This window comes from Moschus berezovskii, chromosome 4 (genome assembly GCF_049115385.1).
Source record: "Moschus berezovskii isolate FMDL1 chromosome 4, NW_MosBer_1.0, whole genome shotgun sequence".
NCBI classification, from domain to species: Eukaryota; Metazoa; Chordata; class Mammalia; order Artiodactyla; family Moschidae; genus Moschus; species Moschus berezovskii.
Genome location: NC_142463.1, coordinates 20,199,839 through 20,227,221, shown reverse-complemented (window position 1 = coordinate 20,227,221; position 27,383 = coordinate 20,199,839). Strand labels below are relative to the sequence as shown.

Here is a 27,383-nt window from a genome sequence, read left to right as displayed (position 1 = left end):
CAGCAAGCAAATGTACATTTAATATACAGAACTTCTAAAATTCTAGACCATTCTGTAGAAATGTTTCCCCATGTTATATATATTTCACTTTTCTTTGTAGTATCTCCAGGACCCATGACTGAAATCCATCAAAACAACTTAAAAAACCTACTGGGAGGGAGTTCCCTGGTAAGCCAGTGATTAGGACTCTGCACTCCCAATGCAACGGGGCCATGGGTTCACCCCTAGTCAGGGAGCTAAGATCCCGCATGCTACACAGTGCAGCCAAAAGAAAAAAAAAAAACCTACCAAGAGACTTTCATTTAGAGTATCATTTAAAAGACTATTCATTGTTCTAGGAACCATAAGGAACCCAGAACACCTACTGTCCATTCAAACTAACTGCCCATAATTTATGACCAATTGAGCTGGGTTTTAAGGAATTAAGAGGAAGGTCAGGAAGGGGGCAGCGGGGGGGGGGGGGGGGACAGTATGTTAGAGAGTAAAGCAGAAAATGTATTACCAGATTCAACACTAACTTCTCCAAGTTTAAGATGTGCCTGTGCAGCATAAAGCTGAGCCTCCTTCGTGTCTTGCCTAAAAGAAGGAAAGATAGTTAGAAACCTTAATAACATCTGACCGAGCCTAACTGCTTTGTTTTCAACCTCCAAACTCCCACACTAAGCCTAAAAAGCACTGAAGAGTTTTACCTTTTAAAAATGATCTTTGCTAAATCCAGCATATCCCAGGCAAGCTCTAGGTTCCCAATCTCCTCCTCTTCATTTTCTTGAGGGGACTAAAGTATATCCAAATCATTGGTGTTAGGCAGAAGTACAAGACAGGCATCTTTGATTACAAATCAAAATGTGTAATTTAGTACGGCTGAGGTGAAGGAGCAGAACTAGTATAGGATTCAAAATTCAGAATTTTCTCTCAAAACCTACACAAGGACCCCTACAAAGTCTACTCTGTATCACTTTATGTCAGTTATTGTTCAGTCACTAAGTCATGACCAACTCTATGCGACACCATGGACCTCCCGCCAGGCTTCTCTAGCCTACACAATCTCCCAGAGCTTGCTCAAACTCGTGTCCAGAGTCGGTGATGCCATCCAACCACCTAATCCTCTGCTGTCCCCTTTTCCTCCTGTCCTCAATCTTTCCCAGCATCAGGTCTTTTCCAGTGAGTAGGCTCTTCGTATCAGGTGGCCAAAGTACTGGAGCTTCAGCATCAGTGACAGTTAGCAGTGGTATGTTGGGTCCTGTCCTAATTAACAGGACCCCTGGGATCAAACGGATCTATTCCCAGCACAAATCAAGGGTCCCCAAACCCTAACGAAGAAATGACTATCTATAATAATCTTGCCTATACTAGTAAACCACAGTCCTACAATAAGAAAGGAAATAATACTCAGCAATTAATAATTCACCTTGTTTTCAAGAGCTGAATCAGTTAGTGTTTCTTCAGCCTTGTCATTTTCTTTATCCTCCTCTTCTGAGCCCTCGGTTTCTGCAAGCAAAAATTCTTCAGTATTGAGAATACTCAACATAACAGACAAAGATGACAGGACAAGTCAGAGATTCCAATAAACATGTCAAATGACCTATATTATGGGGTAGGACAGGCCAGATCCAAGCCAAATCGGGTAACATTTGAAGTGGATATAAATAATAAAGTCAGTGGCTAACAGTCTAACTCGAGTCTAATCCAGACTTAGCATAATCTTAAATAATTCAGACCTTCAATGACCAACAGGCTGTGTTTCTCTTCTAAAAGTCAACCTGCACAGTTCAGATCAAAAGAAATTAACTACTGACTTTGATTCACTGGCTAGAAACTCCCATCTACTCAACCAGAGTCAGTTGGAGGCCTCAGCCAGTATTCCTGGGTTCTTTAAGCCAACTGTCAGTTAATACTAATAAGGCCAAGAAAATACCAAAAGTTAAATTACTCCAGTCCATTTGAAGCAAGGATGCTCAAGAGACTAGCTTTTCCCACAACACAACCGTGGAGAGAAAAGCACAGCCCTCACCAATTCTCACCAATGAGCATGCCACACTCCAGCCAGCTCTAGCATGTACAGAATTAGAGTGAGTAGTACCATATTAAAATCTGTAGCCATACCAACATCGTAGTTCATCATATTGACAAATACAAGTTAACTGCCTGCGAGGACAGGCTGCTGATAAATAGCTCTACACACTTGGGTTCAAACAATTCATGAAATGGGTATAATGTGCCTATTTCTGCCATTTTTCATTGAGCATTTAACACCATCAGAAGAGCTCAAATACTGTCTCCTAACTGAAAATTAGGTTAGAGCCATGAAGTCAGGTTAAAGAACTTTTATCTATCTACTAATATTTCTTTAGGATGGAAATAGGCACAGAAAAGTCATATAAATTAGGACAAACCAAAGTCCTAAGAACCAGTTAAAATTACAAGTTAATTGTTATTAACCTCCATAGCAAACACTGTTTTATCAGGTACCTCCCTTTTCTCCTGTTGACCATGTAATTTGGTGCTTCTGAAATATAAGTACTCACCACCACATACCAGTACCTTTCCATGCCCAAATTTCAAAGTGGTTTGTGTACTTAGCTCCCTAATGATAGGCTAGATGGGTGCTCTTATTGACTTTGATGATGAAGCCCATCCTCCAATAGAACACATGACAGGGGAAGCAGATCAGGTGTATTTCTCACAATATTAAAAAAACCAAACACCTTATCTTCCCAACTTGCAGGAAAATTTGACAAAATGTTGCTGTTCTATATTCTTATTTAGCTGGTATCTGTTCAACTCATACCAGCATGCTAGAAAGTGACATCTATTTTGGCATAAAGTATCTAGATATTTGGAGTTTTACATCAAATTTTTAAGTTAAAATTCTTATAATGGTCTGAGAAAAATACTTGTTTCTCTTGAGCAATCTGCATTACCTTCATGGAATGGTGGAGAGGAGCTAGGTTAATGAAAAAGTCAGTATTTTTCAACCTGGTAATCTGTACCCAGGTATTAATAGAAATGCACTGAAGGCCTCAGTTAAGAGATGTTTATTTTCTAAGCTTCTTTGAAAATGGAAGCTTTTTTGTAGTATGTCATCCTTCAGAGAAAGGGAAACGTTTTATAGACACCATTTCTCTAATCTTACAGCGTCTTCAAAACAATGTGGCAAGAGAGCTGTTCAAAGCAGAAGACAGACTTTTACATACCTCTTCAAGAGGTTTTGAAAGAAAACCTCTTCCAAGATTTCTGCAGGTAGTGCTACCACATAAATTTCTGACAAGTGGGTTAAAGGAAGGGATTAAAGTTGCCTTTCTCAGTGTGAGGCATTCTGGGAAGAACACATTCACATCAGATCTAGGGTCATATTCTGGTCCTATGATTTACTGTTTGACCCCGAACAAGTCACATAACCCCTAACCCTCCATTTCCTCATCACTATAACTGGAGTAATACTACCTACTACACAGTACTGTATTTTGGAATCAAAAGTAAAGTAATGTATGTGAGAAACTCTGAAGATTAAGACATGAGAGGTTCTTTTTAAAACTCAGGAATTCAGTTCTGTGCTTTTTCCATACACTCTCCTAAAGCCCAATGAACAGCCCAATGGTGCTACCATTTAGCCAATTCATTTCTGGTTACCATGCTTGTGCTGGCTGGAGTACAAGGACCTGCACATAGGTAGAAGGAAGTGAAGCAGAATTAACTACAGATATTGATAATGGGTCTTCGAACATCTCAAACGTAAGAAAACTCAAAAGTAGTCAATTATATAAGTAATATGTGTGTGTGTATATATATAAGTAATAACGATTAATTGGACTATACCTGTGGTTATTAATAACAACGTTAGATGAATCTTACAGACACAGCAGAATCCTCAAATGATAGTACAACTCAAGTCAGACGTGCCAATTATGTGGTTGCTAATTAGAGGCTTATATATCTTGATGAAACGGAATCATAATTAGACTGATGATATGATACAAAGCATTCACACTTCATAACATTCTAAGTAACAAAAAAGTCAGTTTAACAGCCAAAGCAAGCATGAAATGAGGAAGGAAAGCTGCAAGAGTGCTTCACAGTTTTCAATTATCTTTTGGAGGGGGCTAATTTATAATGTGAATAAGCCTCTAAACACTTCCTGAAGACTGAAAGTAAAGATTACCAGAATTCTTTCACTCTGGTGATAAAACATTCAAGGGTAAACTGCCTTCACTTAAATGGCATGCCTGCTTAAGTGCATCAATTAGGTGGATTCTACTGCTTTAATCCTGCTTCCTAAAGCAGAAAAAAAGGAACCATGTGAACAGTAAATTTAAAAATCCAGAGGCATGCAAGTGAACATCCATTCAGCATTCTCTGCCAGCCTAGCACACTGTTTCCCTACCTAATCCACCCCACCACCCACCTTTGTTGGCTAGTAGAGTGCAACAAGTTACCGATAGCTAGCCAAATCTCAGAAAGGCCTATTTTGCAGTTAGTAAAAGCGTTAGTCTATAAGCCAGCTAAAGAAGACTTGCTTTTAACTTGCTCAACTTATCACCACCTTCTTAAACTACTCCCATTTTCATTTAGCCCTTTCCTAATCCAAAGGCAGACGGAAAATTCTGAATGGAAGGCTGACTTTTGCCCATGATTAGTGAGTCAAATCCAGAATGTACTCCACCCACTGTAGCTCCTGTATGTCCCGGTTACCTTCACCCTCTTTCATCTGTTCTTCTTTGTCTTGTGCTTCTTCATTAGCAGCTATCTTAACTTTGTCTTCAGGGGATTTCTCAGTAGCCCCCTGGGCCACCTCAGTCTCCACCCCATCTCCGGCTGCCTCAGACTCTTCTACAGACAGCTTAGTCTCCTGGCTAGGAACCAACTCTGCCCTGACCTTCTCTAGTCCTGAGCCATCTTTTGTTCCTATCAGTCCTTCTGCATTAGTCTGTGGTTTAGTGGAGGCATGATCCCCTGCAGCTGACAGTCCACTGACTGCACCATCCTGAGGGAGAACTGTATCCTGCCCTCCAGGCTTCTCAGAGACTTCTGATCCGGCTTCTGCAGCTGAGGCATCTGCAGCCTGTGTTGTCACCGCCAGTGATTCTTCGGCAGAAGGCAATTCTTGCCCTACCAACTGCTCAAGAATAGCCTTTCCTGGTTCACTTTCAACAGCAGCTACCTGCTCCTTTGGCTCATCCCCACCCACATCCACTGGCTTGACTGCTTCTATCTCCACTGGAGTGCCCTGCTTTTCTTGGGTCACAATAGGTTGTTCTTTTGAAGCTTCTTTTGGTTTCTCCCCTATGCTCACAATTACTTCTCCCTGACCCCCTTTTTCTCTGCACTCTTCTTGGACGTCAGTTTCAGAAACTGATTTTCCTTCCTCAGCACCCGGTATTTCCTGATCTGGCTTCTTAGAAGTGATTTCAGCTTCACTCAATCCTTCTGGTGCCACTGCTCCTTTTCCCTCTTCAGTGGTTTCAGTTAACTGATCTGGAGTTGATTTAACTTTTTCCTGTAGTTCCTCTGCAGGCTCACCGATATCCATATCTTCTCTTCCACCCTTCTCCATTTCAGTTTCCTGTTCTTCATCCATTTCAGGCTTTACCAGAGACTTGTCTTCTGTTTTTTGGGCTTCTTTTTCTCCCATGGCGTCATAAACCTGTTCTCTCAACTCTTCCCTTGCTTCCTCTACATGGTTAAAGAACATGAAGCATAAACATGTCTTCGAGTTTAACGATAAAGGCATAAATGGAAACTAAAAATACATTCCCTTTAAACCCTCAAACAGCCTGGCTTATGTTTTAGCAGATGGCCTACAAATTACCTGCCCCTTTGAGAAAAGCAAAGGGAAAATCCCAACTAGCAGAGCAACTTACTGCAAAAGAAACCCAAGCTCCTTAAATTAAGTATTATTTTACTTGAGCATTCTAATTATCAGTTAGGTAAGAGATGCCAAGCTTTACATTCTTCTCTCAACACTATATATATATATAATAGATCTGATATGTAAAACTCTAGCAGCAAAACCCAGATTCGAAATTAACATTTAATTTTCTTAGAACCAAAAAATGTAAAAGGGCCCCAGAAGCCCAGCCATTAAAATAACTGAGCTGCAAAGACTTTTTAAAATTTACATCAGAAAAATATTTTAGGTTATTTTAATACTTAAAATATCAATTTAAATAACCAGATTTATTTAGGAAATTAAGTTATCCCCTTAAAAAAGTCTATCAGTTTCACTGAGACCTCCCCCGCAGTCTCCACCAGATGCAGGTGTAGCCCCGAGAGAGACTATTCAAGATAAGGAGAGCCCTATTTCCATCGCTTGTACACAAGAAATACACGTCGCATCTCTTGAATGTCACATGCAACTCCACATACCATCTATGTTATCATTATTTTCTACCAGAGATTCTTCTTCTGTTTTTTCTCCTTCCTCCTCTTCCACATGCACACCTTCCAGGGCATTTCCCAACACACCATTCTCCATTCTAGCAGAACAAAAGGAGAAAGCACTAAAGGTATGATGGCCAGAACCTAACAGTCTTTTTAAGAAAGAAACTTAGTCCTGTATTATAAAAGCAACAGAAGAGTAAGTAAGTACAGTCAGTCAGTCAGTCAGTCCAGTCGCTCAGTTGTGTCCAACTCTTTGTGACCCCATGAATCACAGCACGCCAGGCCTCCCTGTCCATCACCAACTCCCAGAGTTCGCTCAAACTCATGTCAGGGAATATAAACTATAAGCACTCATGAAAGAAAAGCAATGATCAAAACGAATATAAACTAAGGTTTTAAAAGCACTGAAGAAAATGAACATACCCTTTATCCAGCCATCTGAAAAAGCACTGATGACCGTTATCAAAAGGGCCATGTTTCCCAAACTTGTCATCCACCTATAGGTCTCTAGATGGCCAAAAACATTCTGGCAAGATTTTCATGACAAATCCTTAGACTGCTCTACAAAATTAGAAAGCTTAGCAAAAGTGAGAGATTAAATAGGTTAGATTATTTGCTACTGTGTACCCTCAATATATTTTATTCTGGTTAAAAATTCCGGTGGACTATCATAACAACTTTCCAACAGTTGAGACTCCTTATCCAGAGATGACTCGTTTTTATTTTAAGACATTTTCACACGCCAAGTGTTTTCAAACTGTCCTTCACTCCATCCTTGTTATGGATGACTGTTCTGAGCTGGCTGAGAGTGTTTTCAAAGGTTCCCTCTCTAAACTAGACTTTGGTAAGTTATTGATTATTCACTAATGGAAAGATCTCTGCTTTTAATAACTACAAAAGTCAAAACTTAAGTATAATTTTACTCTTTTAAGTGCCTTTCAAAACTCCCATCAAGGGAATTTCCTGGCGGTTCAGTGGTTAAAACTCCTCACTTAGCACTGCTGAGGGCGAAGGTTCAATCCCGGGTCAGGGAACTAAGATCCCACAAACTGTGCGGCACAACCAAAAAAAGAAAAAGAGAAGCAAAAACAACCCATCGGTTTTTCATCGCCCTTTCTAAACCCCGAGCAAAACCAGTCTCATTCAGTTCCTGTGAAGTCTCAAGGCTAGTAAATAATCTTGACAAACAAAGAAACGTCAAAGTTTTTAAATACATCATTATGATACAAACATCTTACTTTAAACTTAGCTTGAAAGACATACCTTGCCAACTCCAAAAGCGATTTCCCATAAAAAAAGAAGGCTTCTCCACATTCATTAGCTGTCTCTCCATATTTCTTGCCTCTAAAAAGAGAATAAACAGCTAGGATCTGAATTAAACTTTTTTTCTAGTTCTTTAGCCATAAAATGACGTTTCCTCTGTAACACATCCTTCTAGGAAACCAATACTCTCTTGAACTCAAGGTTCAAGGGACTTTAAGACACAATGAATAACTTAATGTTGCCAGTTCTTCATCTATATAGTATATATCATAATTATGTATTTAGATATACAATATACATTATATAATTAGAATATATATTCTAAAAATACATCTTTTTGCTACAATTATAATATATAATCTAATATCCAAGCTATTAATAGGTATTTCTCCTGATAAAAGATACGGGTAGATATAAGCCACAATATTGTTAGGAGTTATATGGCCTTTGGCTGGGACTAAAGCATGAAACAAATTCATGGAAATGCATCATGATAAAGAGTTAATGTTCTTCAGAGCCTGACTGCCTAGATTCAAATCCTGCCTCTAACTTTAAACTTTAGTAACTTAATCTCACAATGCCTTATTTTTTGCATTTATAAAATGGAAATGTTAAGAACCGCTTAGATCTACTGCAAGAACTAATTAAGTTAATGTATATGAAATCATTCAAAATAATGCTGAGAAATAGATAGCAATATATATACCAACTTTAGCTATTAATACCTATAAACACAGAAGCAGCAGAGGGAAAATCACAAGTATGATAAATGGGAAGGAGGAAATACTTTATGTGGAGTAAAGAGACTAGCTTTTATGGGGTAAAGGATCTGCAGAAATCATGCTAAGTCAGGTCAACTAATAGCCTAAGAGTCTAGTGAGAGTAACGAGAGCAACTAAGCATAAAAGCTATAGTGATGAAGGTCATGTTTAAGATTAGAAGAATGCATCTCAAATTCTCCTCAAATACCCTTAATGGCAGGACAGTGAGAACTAAACTTTTCAGGAATCTGGAAGGAATAAGCTAATAAGTGTTTCTATGTGCTCGATCTTAGAAATTTAGATTTTAACATTTTACAATTTAAGATTTTTATATAAAAACACCTAATTACTCAAGCAACAGATGAAACCTGGGCCCTACCCTTAGCACAACACCGAATACCAGAACCTCAGCTCTTCAAGCCCAGATGATGACAGAGAGGCCAGAGGCCAATAAAACAACAAGAGATTATTGCAGGCATCCAGGAATAAGATTCTGTTCTAGAGGGAGTAAGGGTTAGGGAAAAAACACACTAATATAACCCTGACTGACTGACTGAATAAAAGGAATGAAGAAGCCAAAGACTTCAGTGAGCCTCAAACCTGAAAGCCAGCTTTATTATAAGCATCTCTTTCATAAGGAAGATTTCTTCAATTCCACTGAATATGTTATCAACTAATGAGCATGCATGACTGACTTCAACTGCTATTGGTAATGGTATTTTTGAGAAAACAAGTCACAGGCTGAAAGGCTACCACTTAAAAGACACTTTCTCTCAGTGTACGAAGTACATTAAAGTCTTTGGCTAAACTAAATCACTCTTCAGGCACTAAGACTAACCTGTTCCCCCAAGATACAGATATACATGGCCACCTGGTGGTCAACTGCCGATATCCAAGAAATTGTACAGATAACAAAGGTGCTAAGAATCTATGAAAAATGCTGTGTTAATAACAGCATTAGTGAGAGGGTGACTAACCATGCCTTGCTTGGGATTACAGACTTTCCCTGGATACAGAACTTTAAGCATTAGAATAAACACAGTCCTACTATACAGGTATATTCAGTACACTGAGATATATACTTAAGGGAAAAGAATATTAAAAAAATGTATTTATGCATTAACTAAGTCACTCTGACATACAGCAGAAATTAATATAACATTGTAAATCAACTCCACTTCAAATAAAAAATAAGTTTAAAAAAAAAAAAACACTTCCACTGTTAAAATTGGAACAAGTCCCAGAACTGGGACAAATTAGTGATCAACAGAAAACAAATTTCATTAACTCAGGAAAATCAAAGGCTAAAACTGCTCAGTTATACTTGAGTTTTATGGTTATAGGAATAAACTCATACATGAAAAATAAATCTTTTTAAACTCTTGCTTTTCATTCTTTTTCCCATTAAACAACTTTTTATGATTCAAGTTTATTGGGAACGTAATATCACAGCATACCAAAATACAGTACTTACAAAAGACTAGCTGCTTCCTGGAAGGCATTGACAGCTGCAGGAATATCACCCATTACCAGATGTTTCTGTCCTAATCCCAATAGTTTCTTAGCTTCACTATCTACATCCAGACTGCAAGAAAAAAGACTTATTTTCAGGTGTCATATACTTTTAAAATCAACATTTTTTGAATACCTGGCTACATTTAACCCATAGTATTTTATTTCCTTAAACCTTTCAACTGCTCTGGCAAGGCCGAGCTAACTCACAATCTATCACTACCATTCACTACAAAGTCTGCATAATCAGTTTGTCTGTTGGTCATACTTTCAAATCCAGAATTCCATGAAAATTTTATTTTTAACTTATTTTTCATTGAAGGATAATTGCTTTACAGAATTTTGCTGTTTTCTGTCAAACCTCAACATGAATCAGCCATAGGTATACATATATACCCTCCCTTTTGAACCTCCATCCCATCTCCCTCCCCATCCCACCCCTCTAGGTTGATACAGAGCCCCTGGTTGAGTTTCCTTAGCCAAATTCCCGTTGGCTATCTATTTTACACATGGTGATTTAAGTTTCCATGTTACTCTCTCCAAACATCTCACTCTCTCCTCCCCTGTCCCCATGTCCACAAAGAAAAATTTAATTCTTAATTCAAATGATCACACAAGTGCTTTTCCTAAAGACAATCATCTTACCTACTTTAGTATGCAGAAGTAGCATTCATACTTCACATTTTGTCATGCAGATTATAAAATCATTTAGTGAAGGACTGAGAATAAATTTATTAGCTTGTACTACTTTCTAATGGACATTCCTAAATGAAACTGGTAGTGAACTGCTTGTACTGACTTATGTTAAATAAAGGGCCAGCAAGTTTATCCACCATTGCTTTTTCACCATCAGTATCAATGTTAACACAGTCAAAAGGCAAATGTTCTTCCAATTACAAAAACAGTTCTGATCTTGCAGAATCTCTCAAAGGGTCTTGGGGATACCAAGGGCATACAAACTACACTATACTTTGAGAACCTCTAAATAAGAGCATGGATCCACATCCAAAAGAATGTATGGGTACAGATTTAAGATAAAGTGATTGAACTCAAACAGGGGCTCTGTAACAACCTAGAAGGGTGGGATGGGGAGGGAGAAAGGAGGGAGGGGACATACGTATACCTATGGCTGATTCATGTTGATGTTTGGCAGAAACCAACAAAACTCTGTAAAACAATCACCCTTCAACTAAAAAAATAAAGAAAAAAAAAAAATCCCTGCCTATTGCTTATTCACTGAACAATCAAAAATTTTTTTAAAAGAAGTAAAATCATCACAAGCAAGAAGACAGGTGATGGTATTGAATGTTAAGAAAAAGCTGCTCAGCAGAATAGAAAACAACTTGGCCAGGGAAACATGCTTTAGTTGCTGGGCAGCAGTAAGTAACCATTTCAGGTCAGTTGTTACCAATTTATGAGATTCTTCATGTTTTTCCCAACTATCCTTCATGTTTGTCACAATCAGATTATCATACTCCTTGACCTATCAGCAGTGTCCCAGGGGTTAAATAGCCTAGCTACATTTACACCTTATGCTCAGTCCAGAAATTTAATATCATGGTATATACCAAGATTAACCCTATAAAAGTTATGTGAATGTGTTTAGGATCAATCCTGAGCAGTACTCCTTCCACCCAAACATGAGACTAACTCACAAATCATTATAGTATTTGTAGATGACATAGTTTAAGTAACCAAGATAAGACCACAATGTAAAAAATATAAAATAATGAAAACAAAAAAAAGAAAAACTTAAGACTCTTAAAAAAAAACAAAAGATGTGCATATATTTTGCAGAAGGATTAGACGGAATTTAGAACAGTAATTTTCAACCTAAGTGAGCTTAAGATTTACCAGGAAGTTTTTCTAAAACACTCATACACTCAAAGCAAATGAAATCTCAAAACAAATGAAATCTCCAGGAACACAACCCAGGCATTTACTTTTTGGATAAGCTTTCCAATTATTATTCTTCCTCTGGTTAAGAACTATGGTCACATCAAAATGCAGAAGTTACATGGAAATACATGTGGGTGCAATATAAAATTTAAAACTTGCAACGAGAATTAACAACAAAATTGAAAATGGCAACCTTACAAAACCGAGATCTAAATCATTAGACGTATTCAAACAAAGAATAAGCTAGCATCTGCCAGGCATGCTGTGTACCAAGTAAGGAGAATTAAACAACTTTTAAAATTTAAAATAAAAAAAAAAATTCAAATATTTTAATCAAATACAAAAAAACCTGATGACATCACTGTCAGGACTCCATACTTTAAATTGAACAAGTACTTTAACATTTATTCACTCACTCGTTACCTATTAAAGATGATAAAAACAAACTGCCCTCAAGTTACACAGCTCTTATGTCTATGTTCTAGATACAAATCAAATCGCACCATTGTAAATAATCATACCTCTCTACTTTATCTGCAGAAGTAGAAGGAGCAGGGGCATCTTCTTCAATTCTGTAAAGAAAATTAAGGGGGGAAAAAAGTAAAAATGAAAGGCTATTTTAAGACTAGAAATTTAAAAACATAAATCCATAAAAAGAGCTATTTATTAAATGTCCAATATATTCAGATCTTACATCTTACCTTCATTATCAAATTTAATGCTTATTCATTCAAGTAACTGTTGAATGCTTATTTGCTACATGATACTATTGATATAATGAACAAGACAGTTACATCCTAGATTTGAGTTTACTGCTCACTAAAAATAAGTTTTTTAAAAAAAGGAAAAAGCAAAGTTTCCCAGAACATTCATTTTTGGGGGGAAAAGTACTAATAAATATCTTAAAAACATTTCATAGTTGTGTTTACCAAATAATGACCAACTCAGCAGCCCCCCAGAACCTAGACTGTGCTCCTGAAAATCCATTTCCCACTAAAAGAAACCAAGGCTCCACTGAGAAATAACTGATCTAAGTGTTGAAGAAGTACATAGGTGAATCTGAGGCAATATCATGCCAGAAGGCAACAAAACTGTATCTAGCATTATTTAGGATCATATCTACTAATGGTCATGCTAAAAGGAAAGGTGGGGAATCCAGGTTAAAGCAAGAAGAGTCCTTTGTACTTTTTCAACTTCTCTATAAATTTGATGTTTCGTATTTACAAAAATATTACAAAAGCACACTTATGAGCCAACCTCAATACAATCTCACTGGCCAAAAGAAGGAACAATGTGAGCATCAACAAAGATAACAGGGACTTCCCCGGTGACCCAGTGGGTAAGACTCCAAGCTCCCAATAAGGGGCCCGGGTTCGATCCCTGGTCAGGGAACTAAATCCTGAATGTCCCAACTAAGAGTTCACAAGCCACAACTGAAAGATCTCTCACGCCGTAATGAGGATCTAAGAGCCCACGTGGTGCAACTAAGACCCAAAGCAACCAAATAAATAAATATAAAACACACACAAAGATAATAACTGAATAACCAAAAAGGACCTACTGTGTAGTACAGGGAAATATGCTCAATATTTTGTAATAACTTAAGTGGGAAAAAGACTCTTTCGAGTATCTTCAGTCGTGTCCGACTCTTCGTGACCCCATGGACTGCATGCAGCCTACCAGGCTCCTCCGTCCATGGGATTTTCCAGGCAGGAGTACTGGAGTGGGTTGCCATTGCCTTCTCCACCGCCATAGCTAGTTACCTTCAAATAGCTTCTTTCACTAATGGATTATTCTAATTCTAGCACAGAGTTTCTCAAATTACCTGTGACTGAAGGACTGGACTTTCAATTTCAATATGCAAGAGATGGGTTTTTGTAATATAAAACAGAAATGTCAGAGTAATGTCAAATTTCTTCATTTCCAAATGTTTACTCTCAGTTTTTATACTTACATCTTTGGGGGGGAGGGGAGGTGGGGACCAGGCTGCACATCGTAACTTGCAGGACTTTATTTCCTAGACCAGAGATTGACCCAGAGACCACAGCAGTGAAAGTGTGGAGTCCTAACCACTGATCCGCCAGGGAACTACCTGAACTTTACCTTTGTAACTGTCCTTCACCCTACTTTCCATGTCCCCACTTCCTAGGAACAAGGCTAGAAACAGATCATTTAGTTTTGATGCCAACCTAAGTCTTTAAATTTTTATCAAGCTGAGTGATATTTATCAAGATGATATTACTGTCATCAAATTTACTTCTTATATACCCTGTGGTGCAAAAGTCTGAAGTGGATAAAATTAGAAAAAATGGTTATCAGTTCAGTTCAGCCGCTCAGTCGTGTCCGACTCATTGCAACCCCATGAACCACAGCACACCAGGCCTCCCTGTCCATCACCAACTCCCGGAGTCCACCCAAACCCATGTCCATTGAGTCAGTGATGCCATCCAACCATCTCATCCTCTGTCATCCCCTTCTCCTCCTGCCCTCAATCTTTCCCAGCATCAGGGTCTTTTCCAATGAGTCAGCTCCTCACATCAGGTGGCCAAAGTATTGGAGTTTCAGCTTCAACATCAGTCCTTCCAATGAACACCCATGACTGATCTCCTTTAGAATGGACTGGTTGGATCTCCTTGCAGTCCAAGGGACTCTGAAGAGTCTTCTCCAGCACCACAGTTCAAAAGCATCAATTCTTCGGCGCTCAGCTTTTTTTACAGTCCAACTCTCACATCCATACATGACCACTGGATAAACCATAGCCTTGACTAGATGGACCTTTGTTGACAAAGTGGTGTCTCTGCTTTTTAATATGCTGCCTAGATTGGTCACAACTTTCCTTCCAAGGAGTAAGCGTCTTTTAATTTCATGGCTGCAGTCACTATCTGCAGTGATTTTGGAGCCCAGAAAAATAAAGTCAGCCACTGTTTCCCTATCTATTTCCCATGAAGTGATGGGACCGGATGCCATGATCTTAGTTTTCTGAATGTTGAGTTTTAAGCCAACTTTTTCACTCTCCTCTTTCACTTTCATCAAGAGGCCCTTTAGTTCTTCACTTTCTGCCATAAGGGTGGTGTCATCTGCATATCTGAGGTTATTGATATTTCTCCTGGCAATCTTGATTCCAGCTTGTGCTTCTTCCAGCCCAGCGTTCATCATGATGTACTCTGTATATAAGTTAAATAAGCAGGGTGACAATATACAGCCTTGACATACTCCTTTTCCTATTTGGAACCAGTCTGTTGTTCCATGTCCAGTTCTAACTTGCTTCCTGACCTGCCTACAGGTTTCTCAACAGGCAGGTCAGCAGTGATAAACTTACTTCTATTCTTACTTAGTAGCCCAGACAAAAAGGGCATGAACCAATCAAGGCCATACTAATACAGTCAGAAGAAAAGACATAATTAAAGCAGTGATTCTTCAAACTTCCGTCTACATGAATTAAACAGATTGTTGAGTCCCAAACCAAGGGTTCTGGTTCAATGGATCTACTATGAGGTCCAGGAATCTGGATTTCTAACAACCTGCTAGGTGATGCTACTGCTGGTTTAGGGACCACAATGTAACAAACACCAGATTAGGAAAAAAATTATATACCAATGTCCATGTCTTATCTGAGCCACAGACATGTTTATCCACAACTATTTTTTTTAATGTTAATTACGTTAGCTACTATATTTAAAACTATGAAGATACCACATAAAAAAATCTGGGTTTCTGCTTCTCTTAAAAAATTGTTGGGTAAACTGTAAAACCAAAAATTACTAAAGAAAACCATGGGAGGATAACTTTGTAATTCATCTGGAGAAGGCCTTTTTAAATTCAGAAATTATAGAAGATTGATAAATTCTATTCCATCTAATTCATTTCACAAAAGGTTAACTTACCAAATATATAGAGCATTATAATCAAAAGGAAAAAAGGTCCAACAGGAAAAGATTAAAGGATATAAACATATTCACAGAAAATGAAACACAAAGAGCTCAAACATCTGAATACATGCTCACACTCTTCAGAGAAACACAAAACTACAATGAGAAAACATTTTTTACCCATCAAATATTCAAAGAATGTAAGAGAAACAACTGTTCCCATACATTGCTAAAAGTGATGTCACTCAAACGTGTCCAACTCTTTGCAACCCCATGGGCCATAGCCTACCAAGCTCCTCCATCCATGGGATTTTCCAGGCAAGAGTACTGGAATGGGCTGCCTTCTCCAGGGGATCTTCCTGACCCAGGGATCAAACCTGGGTATCCAGCATTGCAGGCAGATGCTTTACCGTCTGAGCCACCAGGGAATCAAAAGGAGGGACGGGAGGGTATCCAAAAGGGTCATGCTCCAGGTCAGGCTTGAACTCACAACCTCAGCAAGGCTCTGCATGTACTGCTGTATAAGTACTGCACACTAACCAATTGCTAACAGAAGTTTAAATTTACAAAACTTTTATGCAGGTCTATTTGGCAATATCTATCAAAAATAACAAGTGAACACTCTATGATCCAGCAGTTCCACTTGTAGAAATTTATCCCATAGATTGAGTCCATGGATTACAACATTATTCACTAGAGCATTATTTTAATTAAGTTCTGGAAAGAATTCAAATATCCACCAATAGGAAACCTGTTATGAGCCAGCCACAGAACAGAATAGAATGCAGCCATTTAAAAACAAAAAAAAAAAGGAAAACTATGCCCTAATGAGGAAATTACATCCTGAGGAGGAATCATCTCCAAGATACACTGCTAATAAAGTGGTCAGAAATGTAGCAAGTGTGCTACGATTTGTACAATAATGTAGAATAACTACATACAACGTGCTCTTATATGATTAGATAACATTGCTGTTATTGTTGTTTAGTCGCTAAGTCGTGTCCAACTCTTTGCAACCCCATGAACTATAGAGCCTGCCAGGCTCCTCTGTCCATGTATTTCCCAGGCAAGAACACTGGCGTGGGTTGCCATTTCCATTTCCAGGGATCTTCCCCACCCAGGGATTGAACATGCATCTCCTGCATTGTCAGGCGGATTCTTTACCACTGGGCCACCAGGGAAGCCCAAAAAATATCACTGAGGGATACATAATAAATTATGAACACTGGTGGACTGTAAGGAGAAAATGCTAATAAGGGTTAATTAACATTTCACTGTATACTCCCTCTTCTGGATTTTGAACCAGGAATGTATGCCCTATTCAAAGAAATAATATTTTAAATATCAAAAATATCTGCCACTGTGGCATACATTCTCCCTGATCAACTGAAGTTGAACAGTGACCTAGCACTATAAGGGAGAATTCACTTCAATCCCCACCACCACATCACTTTTTCCTATCTGGCCCTCTAAGCTTTACATTTCTAAGCCCTTCTACAAAACACCAAACTGCTAAATATTGGTGACTGTTTAGAAACTGGGAATGGAAGGACGGTGAATCTGGAATTTTTATTTTTGGGATTGGGAAATTGAGCACTATCCGAGCAAAATAAGGTACAAGATCAGGACTCATTAGTGAGAACTGTGGGTACATATTAAGAGTTGGTTGGTTGGTTTTTTTAAAATATGTATGTATTTATCTGGCTGCACTGAGTCTTAGTTGCAGCATGAGGGATCTTTAGTTGCAGCACGCAAACTCTTTGCAGCATGTGGAATCTAGTTCCCTGACCAGAGATAGAACCCAGGCTTCCTGCCTTGGGAGAGTGGAGTCTTACCCACTGACCACCAGGGAAGTCCCTCAGAGTTGGTTTTGAGGTGCTTATAAAACACCTAAATGGGTAACATTCAATAGGCAATTCAGAGTAAACATCTGTCATAGAGCAGCACCTATTACATTATCATTTAATCCTCTCAGTTCAGTTCAGTCGCTCAGTCGTGTCCGACTCTCCGCGACCCCATGAATCACAGCACGCCAGGCCTCCCTGTCCATCACCAACTCCCGGAGTTCACTCAAACTCATGTCCATCAAGTCGGTGATGCCATCCAGCCATCTCATTCTCGGTCGTCCCCTTCTCCTCCCGCCCCCAACCTTTCCCAGCATCAGAGTCTTTTCCAGTGAGTCAACTCGTCTCATGAGGTGGCCAAAGTATTGCAGTTTCAGCTTTAGCATCAGTCCTTCCAATGAACACCCAGGATCAATCTCCCTTAGAATGGACTGGTTGGATCTCCTTGCGGTACAAGGGACTCTCAAAGAGTTTTCTCCAACACCACAGTTCAAAAGCATCAATTCTTCGGCGATCAGCTTTCTTCACAGTCCAACTCTCACTTCCATACATGACCACGGGAAAAACCATAGCCTTGACTAGACGGACCTTGGTTGGCAAAGTAATGTCTCTGCTTTTCAATATATTATCAAGGTTGGTCATAACTTTCCTTCCAAGGAGTAAGCGTCTTTAATTTCATGGCTGCAATCAGCATCTGCAGTGATTTTGGAGCCCCAAAAAATAAAGTCTGACACTGTTTCCACTGTTTTTCCATCTATTTCCCATGAAGTGATGGGACCAGATGCCATGATCTTTGTTTTCTGAATGTTGAGCTTCAAGCCAACCTTTTCACTCACCTCTTTCACTTTCAACAAGAGGCTTTTGAGTTCCTCTTCACTTTCTGCCATAAGGGTAGTGTCATCTGCATATCTGAGATTGTTGATATTTCTCCCAGTAATCTTGATTCCAGCTTGTGCTTCTTCCAGCCCAGCGTTCCTCATGATGTACTCTGCATATAAGTTAAATAAGCAAGGTGACAATATACAGCCTTGACGCACTCCTTTTCCTATTTGGAACCAGTCTGTTGTTCCATGTACAGTTCTAACTGTTGCCTCCTGACCTGTATACACGTTTCTCAAGAGTCAGGTCAGGTGGTCTGGTATTCCCATCTCTTTCAGAATTTTCCACAGTTTATTGTGATTCACACAAAGGCTTTGGCATAGTCAATGAAGCAGAAATAGATGGTTTTCTGGAATTCTCTTGCTTTCTCCATGATCCAGCGGATGTTGGCAATTTGATCTCTGGTGCCTCTGCTTTTTCTAAAACCTGCTTGAACATCTGGGAGTTCACGGTTCACATATTGCTGAAGCCTGGCTTGGAGAATTTTGAGCATGACTTTACTAGCGTGTGAGATGAGTGTAACTGTGCAGTAGTTTGAGCATTCTTTGGCATTGCCTTTCTTTGGGACTGGAATGAAGACTGATCTTTTCCAGTCCTGTGGCCACGGCTGAGTTTTCCAAATTTGCTGGCATATTGAGTGCAACACTTTCACAGCATCATCTTTCAAGATTTGAAATAGCTCAACTGGAATTCCATCACCTCCACTAGCTTTGTTCGTAGTGATGCTTTCTAAGGCTCACTTGACTTCACATTCCAAGATGTCTGGCTCTAGGTCAGTGATCACGTTATCGTGACTATCTTGGTCATGAAGATCTTTTTTGTACAGTTCTTCTGTGTATTCTTGCCACCTCTTCTCATACACACACACAAAAAAACCCCTTGTGGTATGTGTCAATATCCTATTTTCCAGAGTAGTAACTTACCCAATTACACAAAAGATTTTCTAATCTGTATGTAACACCAATCATAACTCATGCTATATTCTAACTGCCTACTGACTTTCTGTATTCCCCATCCAGATTAAGATCTGAGAAACCACATCTATCTTATCCTAAACTGTATTCTACAACTAAGCACAAAGCCTGGCATCTAATCAATATTTGTTAAAGCAAGTGACCAATTCTGAATCACTAAGGGTAGGATTAAGGACAAGTGACTTTGCCACTCATCATGTGATGTACCTAAGTTTCCTCAACTATTAACAGTACCCATCTCACAAGATTTGTTTTTAAAATTAAATGAGAATGTCCACAAAGTGCTTAGTTCAATGCTTGGCACATAAGGAATCAAAAGATGCTAGCAATCATTAACAATGAAAGAACCAAAGACAGGAAGAATTAGAGGCAGCATCAAAGGAAAACAAAATTAAGGAGGGAGTATCTGGTATCAGAGGCATCAAAAAGATATTAAAAATAACTAATTAGGAAGCTAACAATGATAAGGACTACTTCAGCATTTGGACAATGATTACCTTTAGCAATGGTATCTATTTTTTAATTTTTATTTAATAAATGGTACAAAACACAATGCCAAAAACATTAACAGTTAAAATTTCACCAAATGAAAAAATACTATAGAATACACAGTTGTAAAAAGCTACATTAAGTTATTTTACAACTGCCTCAAGCTGCAAAAAGAAAAAAAAAAACCCAATGCCAATGACTACTTCAGCATTTGGACAATGATTACCTTTAGCAATGCTGTTTAAATGACATGAAGGAAAGCAGCTCAACTGAGACAGGATGGACAAATGTGTATATTCTCAGAACACAGTTGTCCAGTTAGACTGTGATCTGATGACTAGAAACTAATATCTTACTCAACTTTGTATCTCTGAAACCCAACATATTAAAATATATATTGAATATATCTGTTAAGTGGGAGACTAGAAATGCAGACTCTTACCTAAAGAAGACTGGCTATGAAAGGGAAGAAGCAAAGAAATCAACTGAACAGATATATCACAGAGAAAATGTTTTTATAGGCACCCACCTTGGGACGTTTGAACGCAGAGGAGATGGTGCTCTATCTAAGGAATACAAGCACCAAGAGATCAAATAGGTAGCTGCCAGACGTGGGGGGAAAAAATCTCCAACTGTCTTATCTTCAAGATTTTTTTCCTTAACGTAAACTCTCACTCTGTGAAGAAGGCCTTTCTTCTAGAGAACTTTTAAGTTCTACAAGAGGGGTTTCAACCCTCTAGCTGTCTATTCTGTGTCTGCTCCAGAAAAGCAGCTGAAAAGAAAAGCTTTTTTATTTTTTTTTTAAGAAAAAAGCACTGAAAGCACTCTTAAATTCTTGGCCCCAAATCTGAAACAAGGACAAAACTGGCAATCCTACTACATTCCCTAAAATATGTCTTCCAAGTCTCCGAAGTAACTATTTCTCTCCTCAAATCTCCTACACCGTATTCCATTCTCCCTTACTTCTAAGCAGGTCTTGCTTCACACCTCATTCAGCAAATAGACACCATTAGACAGGAAGTCTCCCTCAACCACCAAAACCACCAACCTGCCTGTATCTGTATCCACACTCCTATTCATGAATGGAATAGCTGGCTCCTGGTCACTCATCTCCTTGTGGCCATTCCAGATTGCCCAATCTAAAGTAACCACCCAGTTATTATTTGCACAGCACTTTATCACTGATACTCTCCAATCTGCATATTTATGGTCTCTATCCCAATAGTCTCCCTTTAAGAGCAGAGATCTTTTCTGTCTCCTTATTATATAAAACAAATGCTCAATAAGTACAGAGAATCCTTGGTGGCTCTGATGGTAAAAAATCTGCCTGCAGTGCAGGAGACCTAGGTTCGATCTCTGGGTCAGGAAGATCCCCTGGAGCAGGGCATGGTTACCCACTCCAGTATTCTTGCCTGGAGAATTCCATGGACAGAGGAGCTTGCAAGGCTACAGACATGACTGAGGGACTAACACTTTCACTATGCCTATAAGTAGGACAAAAAAAACTGCTTCACAAGATTTTCCTAAAAGGAAATTTCCTAAAAGAATCTTCCCCATTACTGCCACTATTTTACAAATGGGAAAACTGAGGTCCACACCATGGTAGCCAGAAATAGAATCCAGTTTTCTTGACTCCTAGTCATCATAGAAATCATCCGTCTAGTTTTTTTTTTTTTTGGCTGCACCACTTGGCATACAAGATCTTAGTTCCCTGACCAGGGATTAAATCTGTGCCCCCTGCAGTATTAACCACTGGACCACCAGGGAAGTCCCTCCATAAAAAGTTTTAAGATACCCTTACAAATAAATACGTGTTCAGCACCCACCTACGATATAACAGATAAAATGTAGTATTCAAAAGCAGAGCCCCTACACGGCAAAAAGAATCACTAAATAATATGTAATGTGGATGATTCACATAAAGTTGAGTATAAGAGGTCATATGATAACATACTGTAGATATAACATTCAAAAACAGACAAAACTAATCTGTAATGTTTTAAGTCAGAAGAACTACCCTTGTTGGGAGTAGGGCTTGAGGGATCCTAGTTCCCCAAGCAGGGACTGGACCTAGGCCACTGCAGTGAAACCACTGAATCCTAACCACTGGACCGCCAGGGAATTGTCATGGGACTTTTAATATTTATTTTTTTGTGAACTCTTAGTTGAGGCATGTGGAAATCTAGTTCCCTGACCAAGGATCGAATCCACACCCCTTGCATTGGAAGCACAGAGTCTTAGCCACTGGATGACCAAGGAAGTCCAATGGAACCTTCAATTTATGCTTTCTCCTAGAGATTTATAGTTTCAGGCCTTATATCTAGGACTTTTATCCATTTTCAGCTCATTTTTATATATAAGGGTCTAACTTCATTCTTCCGCATGTGTACATCCCATTTTCCCAACAGCATTTATTGAAAAGACTGTCCTGTCCTGAGTGATCTCGGCACCCTTAACAAAAATCATTTGACCATATGCAAGGATTTATTTCTGGACCATTACATTCCATTGCTCCATCATACCATTACCACCCTGTTTTGATTATTATAGCTTTGCAATGTTTTGAAATCAGGAAGTGAGACCTACACTTCGTTCTTTTTCAAAACTGTTTTGGCAGGGAATTCCTTGGTGGTCCAGTGGATCCACATTCGCACTGCTAAGGGCCCAGGCCAAGGCAAGGCCCAAAACATACAAACAAAAAAAAAAATGTTTTGGCTATTTGGGATCCCTTGAGGTTTCTTATGCCTTTTAGGATGCATTTTCCTATTTCTACAAAAAGTGCCACTGGTGTTTTGACAGACTGTTGAATCTATAGATCTCTTTGGGCAGTATGAACATCTTAACAGTATCAAGCATTCCAGTCCGTGAACACAGGACATCTTTTTTTGTGGAATCTTAAGGGTGAACCTCAGGGCTTTTTTTTAAAACATTTTTTTTCGGATGGGCCGCACAGCTTGCCCTGTGCAGTGTAAGCACTGAATCCTAACCAATGGACCACCAGGGAATTCTCTGAACCCCAGCTTTTAAAGTGGTAAGTGAAGAATTCTTTTGGACACACACAGATTATCAAAGTTAATGGATGTGATGATAAGTAAACTTGTCCTAAGTGTACAAGTCATATTCATCTTGTTCAGAAATAATTTCAATATTCCATTTATTTTTCTTATCTGTTCTTGTCCTTCACTTCAAAACCACCCTGAGATTATCAAATATCAGATTTCATTTAAAACAATCTTCTAAGGAGGCTTCCCTGGTGGTCCAATGGTTAAGACCGAGAGCTTTCAATACCAGGGGCTCAGGTTCAAGGTCCTGGTCTGGAAACTAAGATCCCACATGCCATGCCACAAAAATTAATGAGTAAATAAAACAATCTTGTAAGAACATATTTTTTTTCTTTTGCAGCTCCACGGAGACTCTTTTCTCATTTACACATTTGAGCTAATATACTGGCCTAACACCTCCAATCCACCAAAAATTAGGTACACGGGTGAAGTTGCTCAGTCATGTCCGACTCTTTGCGACCCCATGGACTGTCGCCTACCAGGCTCCTCTGTCCATGGGATTTTCCCAGCAAGAGTACTGGAGTGGGGTGCCAACACGGGTACATTGGCTAAATCTTTCACAAAAGTATATTCTAATTACTGTGACATTAATTCATCTCATGGTAAAGCCTAGTTACTGAGCTTACGGAAAAAAATCCAAACAAACTTTCTGGCCAACCCAATACAAGAAGTTACTGATCTCACTTTAAACAGCTGAATACTAAGCACCAAAATAAGCCTCACACCAACACAGATGAACCTTAAATTTATGGAAACAGAAACAACAAACTCCAGAACTTTAAGGATTGAGCTAAACCACTCATTTTTACTTTGGCATCTCTCATCTAAAGGTACAATTATGTAGCTCAGAAATTATAATAAGACAGCTAAACTAATATTCAGTGCACCACATAAGACAGGAATTCCTGAATTTTCTCATTCCTCCTTACCACTACATTACAAACTTATATTCTTTATCTATTGTAACATAAAAACATTAAAAATTAGAACTATTTAGAAAGCTATGAAGACAAGGACTGATTTAACATTTAGACAGTCATTGATAAACTTTACCAATGCTGTTTAACTGGCATGAGGGAACAGAAGTCAAATTGAAGCTTTTTAGAGATGACAAAACTGTGGCCCAACGTTCACTACTTAAGCAATGAAAGTGGTATCAAAGTCAACTCTGAATTAAGGTTTATTTCTCATTCCATTTTTTTCTCTCTACTGGTTTGAAAGTTTTAAGGGTTTTTTATCCTTTCAATGGTTATACTGGAATTATAATGTGTATTCTAACAGAGCCTAAACTCACGTTAATTTTCTTCATCCTCCCCCTTAAAAGCCTTACCCCTTAACTGTTTCAAGAATTTAACTGAGAAATGCTGCCTATATTGTTCTCTCCAACTAGCTAATTAAATTTTCATACAATTTCCTCTCAAGTAAGCTTTGGGGATGAAGGAAGGATGAAAAATGAGGGGGGAAAACGTGAAATACTAGGGCTTAACCAGACTCTGCCACTTAATAACTTATGTTTCTTCGAATAGACGTCCCGTTTCCTTTCACTGTTCAAAAAATACCTGAGTGGCACTGTGCCGTTTTTACAGCAATCATGTCTTCCATTCTACTGCACTTCACGCATAATACTGTCCATTCTCCTAACAACCAAACGCTGCTAGAAGTGAGACCTCAACGCAGCGCTAAAGATGCTTCACGACCCTATCAAGTCCCCTACAAGCAATCGAGTCCCCTGCCAACACTGCCAAAATCTAAAAGAACCACGATGCTCTCCACCACAAAAAGAAATCGGCCTAGTTGAAGGTAGGAGGGTACCAGGTGAGCAAGGAGACCGCGGGGAACAAGCTTCCCGGTGTCCCACCGCGGAAGTCTGAGGCGGACCGCGAGCCGCACAGCCCCAAACAATGGAGTTTTCCCGCCTCCCCGGGGCCCCGCCCCCTGCTCCAGAGCCCGCGGAGGGAAGCGAACGCACCAGCGCACGACCCCGCCCCCTAGAGGTCCCGCCCACCACGAGCCACCAGTCCAGCCTCCTTCCTCGTGCAGGTTTTTTTTTTTTTTGGCGCCAAATCTCCGTTGGTTATTTTCCTGAGGTGTTTTGAGAATACTACCGGAGGCATACACCAGTTGTGTGAGGATAGCAGGGGCATGAAGGCACACCGGCGCGCCTGGGCCCCGCCTCCCCACCGATAGCCCCAGGCCGGGGGAGGAAAAAGAGGGGCAGGCAATGGAGACAGCCGCCGCTGCCCCCGGCAAGATGGCGGCCGCGAAAAGCGGGGCAGGGGGCGCCAGCCGACAGGCGTTACTGATATTGAGGCAGACTCTCTACAAGAGGTGAGCTTCTCCAGCGTCCGGGCCTTCCCGAAGAGCGACGGTTGTTCATTGGAAGGCACGTCCCCCACTCCGGTCTGCCCCTCCCAGGGAGCCTCCGTCCACCACCCCTCCCTGCGGACTGGCCAGTGCCTCTGGCCCTCCACGGTCCGGCTTACTTGTCGGCGGAAACCAGCTCCGCGGTGATGGCGGCAGTGGCTGTGGACTCTGCGGCCATCGTTCCCGTGAGGTGGTGGGCCAGCGGACGGGACACAGCCTGTGAGAAAAACAGACGGAATTCGGGACGCCAGAGACTTATTCAGGGACAGAAAATGGCAGATTGGAGACCCCGCGCGGCTGGGTCCTCTTATATACCAGGGCCTTCGCCCCGCCTATCCACTTCCGGATCCTCCCCCTCGAGTTTAAAGGGCCAGGACCCAGCCCCAAACCAACCCAAAGATATCCCCCGCTCGCACCGTCTGGTTCTGCCGGGTACCTTTCCTCACTGGTCTGCCTTCCTCGAAGAAAGCAACTTTTTGCTTCTCTAGAAAGTCGCGTAAGAAGAACTAGAATTTTGGCACTACAGCTCCTGACTGGACGTTGGCCAGCGGCTTCCAGCAAAGAAGCTAGTGCCGTTCTACACGTTTGGAGCGAGTAGCCTGCAGTCTCTTTCTAGGCCCGATACTTAGGAGAGTAACTGAGACTTTGTCTGTCCTCTGAGTCGTAACGGATGGACACGCAGGAGCCGAGCACGGGTATACCTGCAACGGCTAGAACTGTTACCGGTGAGAGACGCGTGGCTCTGAACCTCCGCAACAACTGACGGAAAACAGTGCTGTCCTAGGATTGGTCACCGCTTGAAACTACCGCGCTTGATTCAGGGCTCGGGGCTGCGGCGGAACGCGGATGGCTCCTCCCTCTGGACCCGCCCTCCTGCGACTGGCCCAATCCGCTGAGGCCATCCTCTTACACCTGACCCCAGACTCCAAATCTGACTAGCTGAATACGATTTATCGACCTTCGATTTATCTTACCGTTTCTCCACTACATGCGGGGGCACTGTGCTTAAACATCTAAAGCTATTAACTAACTATCTTACTTAACTTTACACCAACAGTGTAAAGTGACAACAGTGTTCTCAGCCCCATTTGGTAGAAATGGATACCAAAGTTCAGAGAAGGTTTGACTAGCGCAGAAAGTTGCAGGACAAGTCGTTTAATGGGAAGTAGTCTGCTCTCTGAACTTTGATTTCCTGCAACTGGCTGAGTGGAAGATAACTGGCAGGCTGAAATGACTGCAATTCCTCACACCTGGAGCATCATCCATTGCCTGACACCATGGCCTTACTTGCCTACCGTGATCAGAACAGTCATTTTATTTTCGTCCAGGTTCAGACATACTACGAAAGATTCCTGGGGAGTATTCTTATTCCAGTTTGTCAAGACTCAGGCAGTTGGGAGTTTTTAGGGAAAAAGAGCTGGACCTGTAAATGCCAATTCTTGTAACAAACAGATGTGGGTTCCCCCATTTTTGGCTGGGTGACCTGAGCCAAGTCAAGTAACCATATAAGATTAAATGTAAAATGAGGACAATATCAGTATCCACCCTTTAAGAATACTGTGAGAATTCGAGATGATGCTTCAACAATCAGCCCTATGCCTGGGTCATGCTAACCATTTACTAAATGGCTACAACGGTATAACACAGTGACTGGAGGATTGAGCTCCAGACAGGGGAGATCTCTCCAGAGTCCTTGCAGCCAGGAGTAGGGCCTGACAAATCCAGTCCAGAAACTTGGGTGATCCACTCATTCGTTAGACTAATTTTTTTAAGATTTTTATTTTATTTTTAGCTGCACAGGATCTTCATTGCTGTGCAGAGGCTTTTCCTAGTTGTGGCCAGCGGGGGCTAATTTCTCGTTGAGGTGTTTGGGCTTCTCAGTGAGGTGGCTTCTTTTGTTGCTGAGCATGGGATCTAGGGTGTGTGGACTTCAGTAGTTTCAGCAACCAGGCTTAATTGCTTCATGCCATGCCAGATCTTCCTGGACTAGGGATCGAATCCATGTCCCCTGCATTGATTGGCAAATGGATTCTCAACCACTGGATCACTACGGAAGTCCCTCATTAAACTAATATTCACTGAATAGCTA

General features: G+C 40.3%; 1 protein-coding gene across 2 annotated transcripts in view; it reads right to left on the bottom strand.

The window, feature by feature from the left end:
* The window catches only part of NASP (nuclear autoantigenic sperm protein), a 28,190-nt gene extending 2,600 nt beyond the window's left edge, over window positions 1–25,590 (bottom strand). Inside the window, exons 1-9 of one of the 2 annotated variants that reach the window (XM_055403711.2) lie at window positions 25,414–25,590; window positions 12,335–12,385; window positions 9,877–9,987; window positions 7,642–7,722; window positions 6,364–6,473; window positions 4,690–5,670; window positions 1,409–1,488; window positions 690–775; window positions 503–576 (exon numbers count right to left, since the gene is read on the bottom strand). In XM_055403711.2, coding sequence (XP_055259686.1) covers window positions 503–576; window positions 690–775; window positions 1,409–1,488; window positions 4,690–5,670; window positions 6,364–6,473; window positions 7,642–7,722; window positions 9,877–9,987; window positions 12,335–12,385; window positions 25,414–25,472 — 1,633 coding nt within the window. In that variant the 5' untranslated portion in view covers window positions 25,473–25,590. The remainder of the gene's footprint in view (window positions 1–502; window positions 577–689; window positions 776–1,408; window positions 1,489–4,689; window positions 5,671–6,363; window positions 6,474–7,641; window positions 7,723–9,876; window positions 9,988–12,334; window positions 12,386–25,413) is intronic. The other variant, XM_055403709.2, reaches the window with a different exon arrangement.
* Between the last annotated feature and the right edge of the window lie 1,793 nt (window positions 25,591–27,383).